Source organism: Podarcis erhardii, assembly GCF_964252035.2.
Source record: "Podarcis erhardii genome assembly, chromosome: Z".
Lineage (NCBI taxonomy): Eukaryota > Metazoa > Chordata > Lepidosauria > Squamata > Lacertidae > Podarcis > Podarcis erhardii.
The window spans coordinates 8,678,284-8,697,055 of record NC_138504.1 but is presented as its reverse complement, the minus strand read 5'-3'; the positions used below and the strand labels follow the sequence as shown (position 1 = coordinate 8,697,055).

Here is an 18,772-nt window from a genome sequence, read left to right as displayed (position 1 = left end):
GCTTAAAGATATGTAATGAAGGTGCCAGGCGAGCCTCTCTGGGGTGACTATTCCACAAGTGGGGAGCCACTGGAGAAAAAGCTCATATTTGTGTTGCCACCCTCCAGACTTCTCATGGAGGAGGCACGCAAACAAAGGCCTCAGAAGATGATCTCAGGGTCTGGGTAGGTTCATGTGGAAAGAGGCGGTCCTTGAGGTATTGTGGTCCTGAGCCATTGAGGGCTTTGTAGGTCAAAACCAGCACTTTGAATTGGGCCAGGAAACTAATTGGCAGCCGGTGCAGTCAGGCCAGGATTGGTGTTACATGCTCAAACTGTCTTGTCCTGGTGAGTAACCTGGTGGCTGAATTCTGCACCAGCTGAAGCTTCCAAACAATCTTCAGAGGCCACCCCACATATAACATGTTCGCATAACAGCTATTTTAATACACACCAGACCACGCCTTTTGACTGTTAACTAGAACTAACACACTCTTCTCCCCCACCCCATCCCTCGTATCGTATTATCTAATTCAACATGTCATCTAACATGTCATTGAGGCCAACGCCTGTTCTTCTGCTCTGTTGGTCTTGTAGCAGTTATCATTGACTCTGCTGAACTCTCAGTGTACTTTATTTTGGTGTAGAAGATGCTTATTGCAAACTTATCCTTTTTTGTTTTTGATTGCATATCAAACAAAACATGTGAAAGGTTTACAAAGGACAGTATTGAATGAGAGATAATTCAAGTGTCTCCATCAAAATCTGCCCTCTCCCGAAATAAGAGTGTGTGTTATACCTGGCAAAGCCATTCCTTCTTAGGTTATAGTGCTACTCACTCATTTTTAGAACTTCAAACTAGTTTTCAAAACCATCTTGGCCACTTGTTTTCTCATGCCATCATAAAGCATGAGGTGTTCCTATTTTGCTTGGGCTGTATAGTTCAGCTAATGCATTCCTTCTGGTGGCAATCCACTTGCTTCAAATACTCCCATTGGATGACAGAGAAAACTCCCAAGTAAGTGTGCATTACAGTTTTCATCTGCAGGAACAGCAGAAAGCTGGCAACCCAAATAAAATTGACTATTATCCTACTATTCCCTTTTTAAAGTCTACACTTCACACAACTAGACCATTGTAGGAAACAAGTTACTCCGAATCCCTCTATGATGAAATACAAACAGTTAACCTAGGTAGACAAGACAGGAGGAAAGGAAAGAAAGAGGTTTTATTCTTCAGTCCACGTCATTCTGATTTTCTCTATTTTAAAAAGGGGTGGGGGTTTTCCAGTCTGCCCTCTGTTTCATCGATGGTAACCACTGTAGTCTGCCGCTTTGGGTCCAACTCCTTTGGAAGCAGAAGTAGCATTTGAAGCACAGTTGCAATTAGGGCAATGGTGGTATGAAGGAGTTCGATGATGATGGGAAGATCTTGACATGGAAATGGCAGAAGCCGCTGCTATCATGGGCATGGAAAACCATGGGTTACAGAACGGGAGTAAACTGGCCCAATGAGCCTGCATGGCTGATAAGTCTGGGTACATGGTTGGAAAGGCTGGCAACCCCATCACCGGTGCAAAGGGGCTGTTGGGTACAGGAGGTATGACATGATACAAAGAGGTAGCAGATGTGGTGGTGGTCGAGTCGATCTCATGTGTGCTGACTCGAGCATGATTGGTGTGCTGGGGCAAAAGGAAGGGAGCTAGCTGGTTCACTTTGTTGTCATTGTCCTCCGGGGCTGCTTGGTCAGAGGACCTCAAAGGGGTTGGAGGGGAAGCAGCGTATCCACTTCTCAGCCGGGCTGCTGCTCCAGCAAGGCCCTTCGGCATAGTAGGTTTTCGGAGTCCAGCTTTGTGCATTTTGTCCTTTGGGGAAGCTGCAAGGAAGTTACTTTCCCTAGTAGCAGGACCCAGAGTAGTTTGACCTTCTGGGCTTCTTGACCTGCTCTTCAAGCAGCTTTCACTGAAGTCCTCATCTAAGGAGAAAGCAATGGGTGGTGTGTTTTTGATTCCAACTCTTCTCTTGCACCTTGCAAGAAGGTGAGGACAGCCTCTCTTAAAATTTGGGTTGTGGTAGAACTGTAACTAGAATAAAAACAGAGGATGGGATGGAGTTAACATAAGGTTTCAAAGAGAAATGCAACAGCGAAGCAATGCAAAATGACAGTCTCTATGTTTCAATTTTCACACAATGGTTCTGAATTGTGGGATTTTACATCCTACCTCTATTGATTCAGTTCTGTAATCTTATAATTATGAACTGAGTTGGTGGAAACTGGCATAGAGTTTGCTACAAAGCAGGAGGAAGGAATTTTGTGGCGCACATGTTGTCAGCATAATGCCTTTGGGAGGCTTAATAAAAACAATAGCTAAGTGATATATTTTCAAAACTTGAGTACAGATCTTGTTAAATGTACTAGGAGCTCAGAAACTACAAAGGGAGTGGATGTATTGTTCTGAAGAATCTAGACTTAAAATCCAGAATATAGGTTTTTCAGATTCAGGTAGGTAGCCGTGTTAGTCTGACACAGTCGAAATATATATAAAAAAATGTCCAGTAGCACCTTAGAGACCAACTAAGTTTGCATGCACACAAAAGCTTATACCCAGAAAAACGTAGTTGGTCTCTAGGGTGCTCTTGGACAATTTTTTAATAGGCTTTTCAGATTAGGGTCCTGCCCCCAAAGTAGGATGCTAGGATGCTAGGGATTAGTGTCATAGGGAATCTGTGGCCTGTTTCCCCATTAGGGGTAATAGGCATGGCCCTACTAACTCTACTCTGTCCTCAGTCCTCCCCCACCAGCCCAGGGAGTAGCACTGCCTGTCAGTTTTCTCCTTCTTAGTGTCAATGTTGTCCTTGCAGAACTCAGCAGGGAGGAAGATGGGAACAAAACTAGGAATAGTTGGCTCTGACTCCACTTACCGTTAGTCTCCCTGCTTCCCACCCTACCACATTCCAATGAGCACCAGCTACCACTTCATAGAATTATTGAACAAGTGCACATATTAGTTGGTTGCTTTAGCAAATAAACCATTTTGTTTGTTTGCAACTAAATTGGAGTCTTTATACTAGACAGAAGCATAATAGAAAACCCCTAGTCACGTATCCCACATGCCTTCTGCACTAAGAACTTTTTATCTGTTTGGGGAAACAGTTGCAAAACTAGATGGTTTTTGTTTGCCCATATAGGGACACCTTTAGCATCATAATTTATCTGAAGATGAAGTGCCTAGAACATTCCTGAAACAAGGACTGGCAGTTACTGGTAAAAAGTGTCTTTCTCCAGTCATGAAAGGTTCAGGATGCTTGGTTGTCAATTTGAATAAATGCCATATTTATATTTATTATTATTCCCCCTTCTTTAACTCAGTGGGCATAGTCCAGGAAAATTTAAATGCTTCTATATCCCATTGGTTTCAGTGAGAGATATGTACACAAACTGCATCCTATGCACATTTAACGGGGGGGGGGGGGAGTCTCAACAGACACCCATAGGATTCTGTTGTAAATCTTTCATGCTGTAATAAATGGTTTAGGAGTGCTTAACTTTTAAGAGACAGAATGTAGATCTGAATGCATTGATATAACTTCCATTTATCCAATCTAAATAATTTGCTATTTTGTGCAGTCTGTGCACAGCATTAAGCTCACACAGAACGTGTTTTGCTGCTATATTTAGTATTCACACTGAACAGGCACTAACCTTACGATGACATTCCTGAGCAATTTCCATTTGCGTGAATAGCTCTTCTGGATATTGTACCACATAAGTTTCCCTCCCCCTTTATCAAGGCCTTTCAATTATTTTGCTTAGTTGATTTAGTAATCAACATTCACCTCTTCATGGAATTCTATGTATTTTAAGATTTTGAACATGCCTTCCCATCACAAGAGCCTTTACAGAACTAGCTTTCATTTTGTTTATATTTAATGTGCCTCAGTGTTCACTTCTACAGGGGTACTCGACTGGCTACATCCAAATTTGACTTCAAAAATGAAAATAATGGCCTAGTAATCTTTAAATGAGGTAGTGCAAAGATTCGGGGAAGTAAACTATCTTTAAGAAATATAACATTAAGGATTGCAAAGGCATCATAGAATTATAGATGCAATGCAAGAATAAGCAGGTGGCCTGTTCGGGGATCAAACCCATGACCTTTTTATTATCAGCACCATGCTCTAACCAAATAGAGTTGTGCTCTTACACTAACTGCAATGTATAATAGCCAGCCAGCCATTTTTTTTTCTGTGCAAGTTGCAGTCCATAATTGCAAAGTACAATATGAAGTACACTTTTCCAACTTATCCAGAAAAGCCTCTTGTCACAGCAAAAGTTGGAGTCAGCTTTTGAGAAGCTGCCATAATGAATCATGAGTGGCCTGGCAGAGCATGACTCAGATGCCTTGAAGAGGGCTTGTGAGAATTAAGAGCAGATACAGAATGAACTGTATTCATTGTGAGTGGCATATAGTGAGGATGCTTTTTAGCTGATTATCTTAGGTTTCAGTGGATTTGTAAGTCCCATGTTGAATGAATTTATCTAATTCACATGACAAATTAACCCCTCCTTTTCAAATATGTTTAGCAGCTTAAAAAGAAAAGGAGGTAAAGCTTTGAAGTAGGCATTATTATTATTATTGTGTTGTATTTGGGGAATGGGGAAACATTTGCGACTTTCTGGATTAATCTAATTACTAACACTATATACATTGTCTCAGTTGTGTCCACTCAATTGTGTCCTGGCCTTGAAGTAGCTCAATATCCACTATTTTTCCTCATTCTCTTAAGTACCTGTTTCCATTCTGTGTTGCTTTTTTCCCTTTTCTGGAGAATGACTGATCTTGCACAGTAAGCAACCTGTGAACTTAGAGCAATGTCTACCTTTTAAAAACCACACCATGGTCTTACCTTGCTAAATGCATAAGCAGCTTTTTCTTCTGCTAAAAATTCGACAAGGGAGGCAGACCTTTGAAAATTCTGTCTCATCTTGCTAAAGCCATAGAGATTGAGCTGACGAATGAAGCTTTTCATACAGTCAGTTTCAAAAATGCGCAATGGTCCTTTCCTCTCTAGAACCTCCTTTTTAAAAAGTTCTTCATCTATCACTACACAATTCCCATCGTCATCCCACCACAGTGACTTAAACTGATCACTTTCAACAATTTTCCAGAGTTTTTTTGGGAAAGTGAGGGATAGGAAATCATTGTCTTCAAGAGAACTATCATCACAGAGAGTAAGCCGTGGTCTTTTTGCCCAGGGTCCATCATTCAAAGCCTGAAAAGCATTTTCTTCTATCATAGACCTCAAGACTGTGTCACCAGCTGCAGTTTTATCATGCAACGGAGTAGATGAAATTGAGATTGCAGAATGAACTATTTCATCTTCAGCTGAAAAGTGTTGAGTCTGTGCAGCAGGAAGGTCCATGTCTATTTCTCTCTTCTCAGTCTGGTAATTTTTTTCAGCTGTAGCCATTTATACTATTAGTCAAACCATGCTGATAAGGCAGCAGCAGGCCTATTAAAAATGATGCTAGCTTGTAGGGAGCTTCAATAGGGAGTTCTAGAACATCACAATGAGACCTATCTTGTGCAGGTGTGACATCACAAAATGAACTCTGGTTTCCTAGCGAACGATTTCATAATGACTGAACAGTATTTATGCATCTTCACTGAACAAGGAAAATTAGGACAAAGCCTATCAAATATTTGCCTTAAAATATGCACCATAAAAGCATCACATACCCACTGGACTTTAATTCCAAGAGTGAGGGCACAAGCAAGTTCATACTTCCATTTTTTTTTAAAGAAAATTTGTTTGTGTAATTTCCTGCACTTAAAGGTGGTTTTACTCGAGGTGTTGCATGAATGCTATACAAAAAACCCCACGGCACACTCTCTTAAGAAAAGTGAATTGTGTCAATATCACCACTGCATGTAACACAGTTCAGAACAAAATTGGGGTATAATAACCCCAGAAACTGGAGTTATTCTAGGCTATTTCAATCTGTAATTTTATAGTAAGGAACAGAAAGCTAAGAACCCACCCTTCCTGCTCTTACAGAAAAGGAAGCATGTTTGACTTGCTAGATCCACCTTGTTGTTCTGTGTAGCTTAATTGTGCATCCTCATTTACAAGCAAAAGTTCATTAACAATTTAGGTGTAGAGTGACAAACACTACTTCAAGTCTCCACTCCCTTCAGCTAATACTATTTGCCTAATACATACACTAAAGTTAAACACTAGATGCATACTGAACCTTGGTTAAATACATAGCTTTATGAGAAATATGCAAATGTGGTTACATGTGCTTAAAATTTGTCACCTGGTGAAGAGGAAATCTGTTCCACGCAAGCTTGTGAATAAGGAGGCAACTTCTCATTTGCTATTCCAGTACAAGCCCTGCCTGCACTGAATTTTCTATCATTGTAATTAAACCGTTCCTTTTTCAGACAAAGGAAGTTTTATGCCAAATTTCAAGCAACTTTGTTGTACAATAACAGAAAAATGGCTTGGGTTAAAAAGTGTCCTTCCATACATGGAATGGCTGTTTCCAACCTAGCTGAAGAATGGAGCATAAAAAAGTGACCCTAAATGCAAGGAAACTCTTCCATGTAGTCAAGATTCTTTCACAAAGCTCTTTTAAAGATCTGCTAGTGTTCATCACATGGCTGTGTCTTTATCCATTATGTTTTTGATATTATAATCTGAATATTCTAATGCCCCCTTGAAAAATTGTGGCACTGCCCTGCTAGAAGTCTTCTGCAAGTGTTCACAGAACAGAACCACTAAGTTTTTGCTTTCTGCTCAGTTTTTGAACCGAGCACAATAGGACTTCTTAAGTTGATTTTTACTATTGTTGTCATTTAGAACCTAAATGGTAAATCTAGAGAATGCCCATGTCATCACAAAATGGCTTATAAATGAATCCTATGTCATGTATTTTTCTTCCATTAAAGATCAGGAATTTTACCAAACAGAATATGGTACTTCATCATGGGCACATCCCAACCCTGGTTCCTAAACAAATCAGGGAGTTTGGAAGTATATCTATGAAACTATAGAGTTATTATATGCTTTGTAGAAAATAGAGAGCTAAGCAAGCAATACAGGATACTTTATTGACCAGCCAAAAATTTGGAGACTGAGAAATAAGATTAACGAACAATTACATTTTAACAAAAGTGGAAAAGCAACTTTTCAAAAAGCTAGTACTTTCCCTTTTCCTCTACAGTACAAAGATTGTGGTTATTTACACAATAATTTACATATCTTTATCAAGGTAATTTGATCCATTAACAGTGGAAGAACCTAGAAGTCCTACCTGAGAACATGCTTGAAGCACAGTGTTCATGGTTTAATAGTGAAATTAAGAGGCTAAGGAGCATGCTGATATACCACCGTGTGACTAAAATTATTATTATTATTAAAACTCCCTGACTATGGTATATTAACATAAATGGAAGTTGAGTGTACAGATTGACACAAAATATGTCACTCACAATAGATTATGCATTTCACACAGCCCTTTAAAAAAATACTTTTACATATTTATACTGTACAGTTTTAAAATATATTACATTGCCAAAATTCACATAAATACTATACAGGCAAGCTTTAATTAAAACAAAGCAGGAAGATTAACAAATAAAGCTGCATTTTCCACTTCTCTAAAACACTGTGGGTACAATCCAGCCCACAAGTTACATGTGTGCAAAGGCCACTGATTTCAACATGCCTTGCCCATCTGTAACTAGGCAGGTTTGTTAGGTAGGATAGTTATTTTAAATTCTTAATTGTACTGTGTAAAAACTTGGACTCCGTAGCTAACAAACTCTACACTGATGGTTCAATGCTCACGGCCAAACCAAGAGTATATGCCATAAACATGAGACCTGATAAAATGCTTTCCATTTGTGAACCTTATCCCAGCTATTGCATTCTCATTTGTTTTACTGGCGTGGTATTTCATATGCAAATACACTGAAACTCTCTAATTATATTAAAACAAATCTACATTATCTACATTACAAGCCATTAAAGCAGACACTGCTATCCATAAACAAAAACGAAGGCATGACATAAAAGTTGGCCACTGATTCCCAGTTGTGATTTAACAGGGAGTAGTCAGTCCTAGCTATGTGCTACATGGCCGAGTTCACTTTTAATCTGGCATATCAATGTTTAATTTGGGAGGCGGTATAACGTATTTCCCAGGACTCTGAGTAATGACCACTCCAGTCTTCTTCCGAAACATTGGAGCTATTTTCGGAGGTTCTGGGACAGGGGTTTCTTCTGCTTCTTCATTATCTTCATGATGCAGATCGTAAGAAATATTGCCGTACTCTCTTAGGAATGGGAAAATTTCAAGTAGAAACTGACAGAAGTCTTTGCGGATTCCAAACCACCCTGTACAAACAAAGGATTATTGAGACCTTCAGTCTAAAATGAAATTGACCAAAAACCAAGAAGCAAAACAAACAGACCTCTTTCTGCTGCACGTAAAAATGAAAGGATGTTATTTCAATATGAGAAGAATAAGGAGAAGGCTTCTCTGCAGAATACTTACAATGATTGCCTCCTTTCTGTCCAAATGTTGTTGCCATTAAAGTTATCAGTGAGAGCCAGAGAGGAACAAATATGGGTATATATGAGAATGTATTGTGTCCATCCAATCTGTGCACAAGCAGGATCTAGAAAGACAATTAGGGAGTTTCAGTTTCAAGCTTAATACATCCCCTTCCTTAGGAACACTAGATTATTTTAATGTGAATTTTTTCCAAACCTAGTAGGAACCCAATTCTAGACATTATCTTACATTCACAGGTCTCATAGGGCTAGCAATCTTTTCAGACAACCATGTGTCTGTTTTCAAGAAGGCCTTTTTCAGTCATGACTGCATATTTGACACAGTTTGGTACTGGGTGGAGAATACTGACAACCTCAGTAGCTTCTAGTACTTGCAACTACAAATATAGTTTGAAAATGTATTTGTAGTTGCAAGTACTAGAACCTAGTTGCAAAATAACTCTTTGCAACTAGAAGTGAAAGAAGCTATGCAAGATGCCTATGCACAAATGTGCTTAGTATGTACAATTTACAGAGATCACAGAATTCATAATCCTCTCACACAACTATCAACACCGCTCTAGAAATCAGGCACTCAATACTCATTGTTATGCCCTCCCAACACTAAGACACACTCCTCATTTTGATGTGAAAATCTTATTCACAACAGCAGCTCCATTTGCAACTGTGACTGCCTCTAAAAAGGCACACTATTAAAAGAACTGTGAATGATCTCCCAGACAATATTCCAACCTCACAAGGTAAATAGATAGTGTTTTGCCTACTTCAAAGGTGAGTAATGGAACTACGATTGTCATCCAACTGATGGCCATCGTTATGTGAGTTCTTCTTTGCTCAGCAATCACATCCATTGAGCGTAAGAATAGGACTGACCAGACAATGTAATAGAGCACAACCAAACACAGAAAGGACATCAGGATCCACAGAGGGACACAGACAACCTGCAAATAAGTAGGGAGAGAATGCTTTCACTTATCAGTCAGAAAAGCTGCCCAGTTTTCCTATGAAGGTAGTACCAGTTCTGAAATTTGTCATTATGTTTGAAAATCCTTTCAGTGCAGCTCCTTTAAAACCCTACAGAGACTCTTTACCTTTAACAACAGTCATGCAATCAGATGAACCTACCTCAAAGAACACACAGTACTTGGAACTATAAATCTATCTCCTCCCCACCACAGCTTTAAGAAGTTTTGCCTTAGTACAATACTTAAACAAGATTTATCTTAAAAGATGAACTTTGCTTCACTTGAAGTCTAAAACTTAGAGAGGAGTTTCTTCATGTACCCATATACTAGAAAGTGGTGTAGGGTGAGGGGTATAATATAATGGAGATATCAGTTGGGGGGGGGGCAACTGGTTTCACAGAGCTTACAGTGTCAATATTGTCTTCATATGGAAGACGCATTATGAAGCAGGAGACTAAGATAAACCCACCACTAATGTGCTCGATGTCTTTCAATGTAATTTGCACCTTACATTCTGAAGACCATATCAGACACACATCTGAAAAGGAGACCTTTATAGTTTGTCCTTGCAGCACAGAAACCCTTATAACGTCTTATGGACATCACGGCAGCCTAAATTTCATTTACTGTTTATTCTGCTCACGTCTTTCTTCAGCGTCTTCAGCATCTTCCAAACTCTTTGTTATTCATCCGAGGCCCTCTGAATTCCCACCACCACCTGAATAAGTACATGGTGACCACAAAGAGAGCTTTCTCATCCACCGTACCTTAGATATAGAATGCCTGGGACTTACTTATGGATTTTAGAAAGCAGGCAATTTTTTTAAAAAATTGCCATGGTATTCCATTATGTTTTTATCACAAGTTATAAGGTTGCTTTATGATTTTAGTGATATTTTTGATATTTTGATAGTTTTGCTACAGCTTATGTGCTTTCCATTATGATTTTGCCATACTTGTTTTTTAGTTGTATGTCACCCTGTTAATAAAAGTGTGGCTTGTAAATTGAAGAAACAATAAATACAGAAGGCTCACCTACTATTTACGATGCATCTTAAGGTTTGTTAAAACAAGTGGTCAATTTGCTTCGTGGATTATTGCTCAGGTTTCCATGTATGCCATAATTAAAAAAACCATTTTCCTTAGATAGCCATCACACTTAGCATTTGCATAAAACCTTACAAGCTTTGAAAATAGCATTAAAAATGAGCACAGTTTACGTACAAGCCATGGCCACTTGATAATTTCATCCAGTCGGAGTGCAATGAATATGAACTGGAGAATATTGACAGAACACAGGATTTCCAGCTAGGAAACAATAAAAGCAGGCATGTCAGAATCAAATAGGGTTTTATCCTCACCCCCCTAGAATGCTACCACAGTCAAAATACACTCAACACAGCACCTGTACATAATTTTTGAGCTAAACATTTTGCTTCTTGAAGGCAAATTCGATAATATATTGTGAGTGTGCCACCACAATTGAAACATAAACAGGAAGTTAATAAGGCCCTTTGGGCATTCTAGCCTAGGGGCCAAATCTGGCCCAATGTTGTTGTTGTTTAGTCGTTTAGTCATGTCCGACTCTTCATGACCCCATGGACCAGAGCACGCCAGGCACTCCTATCTTCCACTGCCTCCCGCAGTTTGGTCAGACTCATGTTTGTGGCTTCGAGAACACTGTCCAACCATCTCGTCCTCTGTCGTCCCCTTCTCCTTGTGCCCTCCATCTTTCCCAACATCAGGGTCTTTTCCAGGGAGTCTTCTCTTCTCATGAGGTGGCCAAAATACTGGAGTCTCAGCTTCAGGATCGGTCCTTCCAGTGACCACTCAGGGCTGATTTCCTTCAGAATGGGTGCGTTTGATCTTCTTGCAGTCCATGGGACTTTCAAGAGTCTCCTCCAGCACCATAATTCAAAAGCATCAATTCTTCAGCGATCCACCTTCTTTATGGTCCAGCTCTCACTTCCCCATTTGGCTCATGATGCCATTTTTGGGAAGCCATGCCCACCCTGCACCTGACATCATACACAATGTCCTGCCTACCTGTCAAATTTGGCTCACTGGGGCCAGGGCATGCTGAAACTAAAAGTGTGTTCTGTGGTTTTCCATAGAAAACCTGTCTGGGGAAGATAAACCATATGACTGAATTTGGATGTAACACCCAGCCAAAGTATGGTATAGCTCAGGGCAGCAGGTCTGAAGTTGGAAAGCCACCCTGATCAACTCTCTAGGAGCCAGCACAATTACTTTTCCATGCTAAGCAATATAATATGATATAATATATACATCTACTAAAAATTTATTTGCAACATGATTCAAAAGAAAACTGAGATAGAAACAGAAATTTTCAGTTTATAAACTACAATTATAAATTAGAGCCCTCAACCCCCACCACAGCACTAACCCACCCATCCAGCAGTCTCACCTCCAGAGATCTGTCATGCCGAAAGCCCCAAACACAAGCTGCAACGGATACCGGAGACACAAAGAACAATGGCATAAAGACTAGAAGCCAGAAGCGGGTTCCTCTCTCAATCCCATCACAGACTAGCACTTCAAACATCAGGAGTAACAAGTGGATGCCAACTGCAATTAACATGGCTTTGAACTCCACACATGTTTCTCCTTCTGCACTAAAGGGGGGCAGAAAAAAAATATATACAGTATTATGTTAGATGAACAATACAACTTTATCCACATATTCACGGGGATTTGACTTAGCCTGCTCTCTACATATTACTTATACTTTCTGCAAAGATGCTATACCCTTAGAGGGAAAGGTCACCTGTTGTGTTCATGGGGTGTACATAGATAAGTAACCACAGGATAATTGCTAACATGCCATATTCCAAAGTGGCACTAACTGCATAGAGGACTTGTTTTTTTGGTTAAGGTCATCTACTAAACTACCATGCTCCTATCCCCATCTGAAAAGCAGTATTGCGAGGGAACTAAGATTGTGTAGCAACAGGGCCCACACAAGCACTCTCAGTGGTTATACAGTGGTACCTCAGGTTACATACGCTTCATGTTACACATTCCACTAACCCAGAAATAATGCTTCAGGTTAAGAACTTTGCTTCAGGATGAGAACAGAAATCGGACTCCGGCGGCATGGCAGCAGCAGGAGGCCCCATTAGCTAAAGTGGTGCTTCAGGTTAAGAACAGTTTCAGGTTAAGTACGGACCTCCGGAACGAATTAAGTACTTAACCTGAGGTACCACTGTACCACAAATTTTACATGAATTAACCCACAGATTATTTAAATACACAAAAAGTATATTACTCTTACCGATACTGTGGGTTTCGTGCCCATACTCCAGTTCCTACTGAGGCGCCCACAATTACCATCAACTTCCACAGCCATATTGGAGCAAACACTGCCCAGTAGCTCCACTGAATCTTGTCATCCAAACGAAGAGAAAGCAAAACTGAGAAGAGCAGCAGGCAGGCATAGATAAGAAATTTGCTGGGGGGGGCGTTAAAAAAGAGAGAGAATTATTTATTTATACACACTAGATTGTAAAAAAATCTAAGCAGTTTACAAAAGATAAAACAGTAGAACCAAAAAGAGTTTACAACCCTACTTTAAAACATGCAAAAGTTAAAATACTAAAACAGATTAATATTACCTCAACTTTCCAAGCATCTGGGTAAAGATAAAGGTAAAGGGACCCGTGACCATTAGGTCCAGTCATGACCGACTCTGGGGTTGCGACGCTTATCTCACTTTATTGGCCGAGGGAGCCAGTGTACAGCTTCCGGGTCGTGTGGCCAGCATGACTAAGCCACTTCTGGCAAACCAGAGCAGAGCACAGAAACGCCGTTTACCTTCCCACCGCAGCGGTACCGATTTATCTACTTGCACTTTGCAATGCTTTCAAACTGCTAGGTTGGCAGGAGCTGGGACCGAGCAACGGGAGCTCAACGGGGATTTGAACCGACGACCTTCTGATCGGCAAGCCCTAGGCTCAGTGGTTTAACCCACAGCGCCACCTGCGTCCCGCATCTGGGTAGGCTTGTCTAAATAGGAATGTTTTCAGCAGGCACCAGAAAGGGCACATTGAAGGAGCTTTCTTCATCTCAATAGGCAGGGAGTTCCAAAGTGCAGGTACTGCCACACTAAACAACTGAGATCTTAGAAATGAAGAATGGGTATGATATGGCACCTGTAGTAGTGCCATTTCCACCAATCCAAGCCATCAAGTAGGCACATGTAGGGTAAGACGATATTGTAGGTTAACTGGTCCCAGGTTGTTAAGGGCTTTATACTAATAGTAACACCTTGAACTTGGCCAGTAGCAAATCAGCAAGCAGTGTAGATCTGTAAGCACAGGTGTTATATGCTGATAACGCCTCGCTCCAGTCAGCAATCATGCTGCAGTGTTCTGCACTAACTGCAGCTTCCGGATCAAGCGTGAAGGAAGCCCCACATACAGAACATTGCAGTAGTCCAGTCTTCTAGTAACAAACACATTAACATCAAGGAATTTACATTTTTAGGGTATGTATGTTGGTGTCCTAGGTATCTTTATAAATTCAATATACATCTAAAGCACTGAACAAATAAAGATCCAAATGCACTCTGACTCAGTCTACCTGCACACCTAGGTCCTATCACATGAGCAGCAAAATCTTCCAAAAGACCCATATATTATACATTGGTAAGACTGTACTAATAAGCTAAGGAGCTATTTCTATTCCAAGAACATAGCTCAGCTATCTGGCACTACACACCAGGTATATATGCCTTGGGAAGCTTCCTGCATTACTTTTTAAAGTTCCAGGCATGCTCTTAAAACTCAACAAATTAGTTGATCTATCAAAACACTTTTGCTACAACAAAACCACTTGCCATAGAGCTGTAGAACCAATTGGGCCAGACTCAATTCTCTTATAAGAGAATGTTATAAGAGAATTCTCTTATAAGAGAATGTGCTGGCCACATGACCTGGAAACTGTACGCCGGCTCCCTCGGCCAGTAAAGCAAGATGAGTGCTGCAACCCCAGTCATCCATGACTGGACCTAACGGTCAGGGGTCCCTTTACCTTTAACCTCATAACAGGGTATGTATTTGCTTTTTCCCTACTCCATACCAAGGAGTTTGGCAAGTAATGATGAGTCATAAAATTCAATTCACAATAGATTAATTCCATTTTACCTTGTAAAAAGCAATATGTTTTTAAAACCCAGCTGTTTCCCCACAATATTCAGACTTTCCTGGCACTAATTCTATTCAATGTTTTTTTTAAAAAAAACCCAAAAAACACTTTTCTGGTTTTCTCTTTATAAGATTTAAGCCTTCCATAATTTATATGTCCCAGTTTTCATTTGTTGCTCCAAAGAAGTAATAGATAGGGTGTGATGTACAAGCTAAGTGACATAAAGCTCTACTAGCTACTTAGTCATAATAAGAACCTTGGGATCCAGAGATAGAAAACCTTTGAACACTAGTTGTCATGAGACAAACAAGGCAGGGTTATTCCTTTCAAGCAAGTCTGTGGTCATCCTGGAAGCATCTGGCTAGCCACTAATGGAAACAGGATGCTGGATTAGAAAGACCTTTGACTGAAACCAGTGCAGCATGTTTCAAAAAGTCCCTGTATCAAATCTCACCTCTTTAAGTTGTTTTAGTCAAATCACTCTCTGTCAGCCCATAACTACAATATTGGAGAACCTGAATGCTGGCTTGCCTTACAGGGCTGTTGTAAAGATTACCACTTTGAACTGGACAATATTAACAAAAATCACTAAAATGCCCTAACCACACCTACTCCACAACCAAACTTTGTATTTAAACCACAGCCTGGCAGCCATGACATAAATAATGAATTCCATGCAGGTGAATAAGCAGACTGACAAAAGAGGGATGGAGCTCTTCATTCATCTGCTGTCATCAACACAGAAACCAAGCAGGCTGCCAGAAGTGGGATGCCACCTGTTCTGCACCTACTACAGAAATGCAGATGTTGAAGGAAGGATGGACCCCTGTTTCTTTTCTGCCGGCAGTAATTTTTATTACAGGCAACCCGCCCCTAAATTTACATATGTTCAGTACATGCACAACGGTGCATCGCACTGAACCCAAGTGACCCAAAAAAAGTATCACAAAAAGGGGCTAGACAGGGTGACGTGTTTGCAGGCTTTTCCAATGGTGTTTAAAATTTACGTGATTTCACTGTGCCTCAGAAGTAATCTCCATGTAAATGGAGGGTTGCCTGTACTCACCTTATTTACAAGGCCAGTGTAGCTGACAGCATGGCCTTGAATCAAGCTGGGCTGTGTCTCAAGTCTCCCTTCAGCCACAATGATTCCAGGATGGCTGCAATCTCCCAACTTCATGTGGTGTCCATATTTTTAGGTATTTATAACTCACACTTGCATCTTCCTACGTGAGCTTCTAGAAGGAAGATGCAAGTGTGAGTTATAAATACCTAAAAATATGGACACTGATGGCTTTGTACTAGGAGTGGAAAGCTCTTCCAGTCATGTAGGTCACTCAATTTTCACTGATCCCCCTATAACTACTACGGTCTGCTGTGCAATATTCCATGCTCTTCCAGGGAGTTTCCTAACCCTAAAGTACCGTTTTTCAGGGGTCTGAAGCTGGTAGAGAGACTGGCAAAAAACATGTGCTGCACCTTACACAACAAGTTACCCACTCTAATAAAGCTACCATTGGTTTTAACCTAAGGAGATTCTCCTTCATGTCACTGCATCCATGCTTAAAAGGAACTCTCCTTGGGAATGCAAGCACATGAGCCCTGCTGATCAAACCAGAAGCCCATATAGTCAAGCATCCTGTTTTCCATGGTAGCCAACCAAACGCCTATGGGAAGCCCACAAACAAGATGTGAGAGCAGTATGTCTTTTCACCTGCTGTCCCCTAGTAACTGGTATTCAATGGTAGGTAAGCATACTAGCAGCCACTGAAAGCCTTATCAGCTCCATGAATTTATCTATTCCCCTTTTAAATCAAACCGAAGTTGTTAGTATGTCATACATAAATGGGGCTAAATGTATTGCTTTTCTCCCCAGCAGCTTAGCTATGGGAAATACTTCTCTCCTGCATTCCACTACCCCAGATACTTGCTTCAAGTTCAGGAACACCTTTTACCACCCCCAGGCTCCATGCAGCATCCACAGCTACCAGCCAATAGACCATGGAACTTCCAGCTGCAAAGGCAGCATACTTTTCAATGCCATACACTATCCTGTGCTCCTAGGAGAATGTTATGAATGTGTATATGCACTATATATATATATATACACACACACACACACACACACACACACATACACACACACACACACACACACACACACACACACCCCACACACCGTTAGCTCATGCCACTCATGCTTAATGAGAGATTCTCTCCCCCACACAAAAAAATTAAGTTGCTTTGGATTGCCCCTGGGCAAGATAAAGCAACTAGTAATTTTATTTTATTTTAAAAGAAGAGATGTCATGTGGAAAGATGAAATCTCACATTCTAAAGCATGATTTTTGTGCTGATTGCACTTCTGCCTGCCTGCCTGAATGTGCCCCTTGGCAGGCCAAACCATTCAGACACCTCACCCTTACTATGTAACCAGCATCACCAAATGTCAAATGCAGAAAAAAGCATTTATAGTCCTGTGGTTCCAGCCTGTGCACTCTGCCACATTCAAAGGAAGATATCTATCTCCACATACTTTGTGAAGTGGAAGCTTGTCCATGTGGAGGCAATGTTCCTGAAGATCTACCAGGCTACTAACTGGTTTAGACCAATCCACAAGGACCTAAGAGCAGGTCTTGTTCAAAGGTTTAAAGCTCTAGGTTTTAGGAGGTCAACTGTGTATCTGATTTGTATTATTGGGGGCACTCTCCCAACAGTTTGACTTCACTGTCAGAAGACAGACAGATGTCAACAATTGGGGGGACATAAGCGGCCTGCTTTGGAATTTGAAAGCAAATAATAATAATAATAATAATAATAATAATAATAATAATAATAATACCCCGCCCATCTGGCTGGGTTTCCCTAGCCACTCTGGGTTGCTTACACAGTACATAAAAAAAAATAGTAAAACGTCAGAGTATGTGGGGATGTTATGTTAAAATCCATCGGGAGAAGCGGGTTCACTCATCTGACAAAATTTTCTGGTTTCCATTTCGTCTGCTTTGCGTATTTTATCTTCTGCAATAGCTTCAGCGGGACGAGACAGATGAACAAATAATGCCACACACACACACACACACACTTCTGTTTACTTTATAAGGTATAAGCACTGGTTTATGGTTTGTTTTTTAAAATGCCATCCGTTTTATTTTATTCACTTCGTAAGACTTATGCACCACTTGATTGTTTTAAAAAAGGAGAGAGAGACACCCCTCGAGGCGGTTTGCAACACTCTTACCTTCCCCGCCCCCCGCCCCAGTAAAATCGAGGAAAAATTCACAACACGCGGAAGCCGAAATGCCAAAAAGTGTTTAGGATTCGCCTCGGCTTCCTCCTAAGCACCTGGGTGGGCTTCCCACCCCCACCCCCCGATTAGCAGGGGCCGAAAAGAGTACAAAGCGCAGCGAAGGCGCCTCCTTGACCTCAAGGGGCAGGGAGTTCCGACGGTGCGGGCCAAGGAATAGCAGCCATGAAAAGAACAATAGGGTTTCTCGCGAATAACAATAGCCGCCCCTCCGAGGCCCCTCTGAACCCTCACAGAACCGGTCTCCGCCTCGGCCCCTTTCGGCCTCACCTGGGATTGAAGTCCTGAAACAAGCCCCTCAGGTTCATGGCGATCCGCCTTCCGCCGCCCTTCTCACAGGGGGCGCATCGCGGGACCCCCCAAAAAAATGTCCGCCGCCCGACAGCCGCCCGCCCTGTCCCGTCCCCTCACAGCGGCCGGGCCGCACTGCGCCTGCGCCGCCGCTCGGATGCGCACGCGCGAGATCTCGGAGGCTGTTCCCAGCTACCCCTCCTCTCCCTACTCCCTTGCGCCCTAGGCTGCTTTTTTCCCCCTCCTTCCCCGCCCACCACCGAAAGCTCTGGGCCCCGCCCACCTCCGCCGGATAAAGGAGTTGGGAAGGCAGTGCGCGTGCGCGGCGACCAGGCGCCTGCGCCGTAAGCGCCGTCGAAGCTTTGCCCGGTTGCAGCGCAGGGAAGGGCAAGGGGATAAAAGCTTTTTCTAAGCAACTGGGGAGGGAATCGCAACATAGGTTAAGGGACCACAATCCAGCGCCCAACCCCGTCTCCGTGC

General features: G+C 41.6%; 2 protein-coding genes across 2 annotated transcripts; both read right to left on the bottom strand.

The window, feature by feature from the left end:
- Positions 1-1,187: 1,187 nt before the first annotated feature.
- On the bottom strand, positions 1,188-5,706 carry LOC309333978 (heat shock transcription factor, Y-linked-like). The gene is made up of 2 exons (XM_081848103.1): positions 4,886-5,706; positions 1,188-2,061 (listed from the first exon to the last, which is right to left on the bottom strand). The coding sequence occupies exons 1-2, from the start codon at positions 5,447-5,449 to the stop codon at positions 1,282-1,284; spliced, it is 1,344 nt and encodes a 447-aa protein (XP_081704229.1). The 5' UTR covers positions 5,450-5,706; the 3' UTR covers positions 1,188-1,281.
- Positions 5,707-7,076: 1,370 nt separating this feature from the next.
- Positions 7,077-18,432, bottom strand: TMEM185A (transmembrane protein 185A). The gene is made up of 7 exons (XM_081848127.1): positions 18,272-18,432; positions 12,824-13,000; positions 11,957-12,164; positions 10,753-10,836; positions 9,328-9,504; positions 8,544-8,667; positions 7,077-8,383 (listed from the first exon to the last, which is right to left on the bottom strand). The coding sequence occupies exons 1-7, from the start codon at positions 18,307-18,309 to the stop codon at positions 8,139-8,141; spliced, it is 1,053 nt and encodes a 350-aa protein (XP_081704253.1). The 5' UTR covers positions 18,310-18,432; the 3' UTR covers positions 7,077-8,138.
- Positions 18,433-18,772: the final 340 nt, after the last annotated feature.

Coding starts and splice junctions, on each gene's coding strand:
- LOC309333978 (XM_081848103.1), bottom strand. CDS start 5,449: ATGGCTACAGCTGAAAAAAATTACCAGACTGAGAAGAGAGAAATAGAC. Junction 2,062..4,885: donor CTGCTTATGCATTTAGCAAG/GTAAGACCATGG, acceptor TTTTTATTCTAG/TTACAGTTCTACCACAACCC.
- TMEM185A (XM_081848127.1), bottom strand. CDS start 18,309: ATGAACCTGAGGGGCTTGTTTCAGGACTTCAATCCCAG. Junction 10,837..11,956: donor GGCATGACAGATCTCTGGAG/GTGAGACTGCTG, acceptor ATTGTTTCCTAG/CTGGAAATCCTGTGTTCTGT. Junction 9,505..10,752: donor TTATCAAGTGGCCATGGCTT/GTACGTAAACTG, acceptor ACTTATTTGCAG/GTTGTCTGTGTCCCTCTGTG.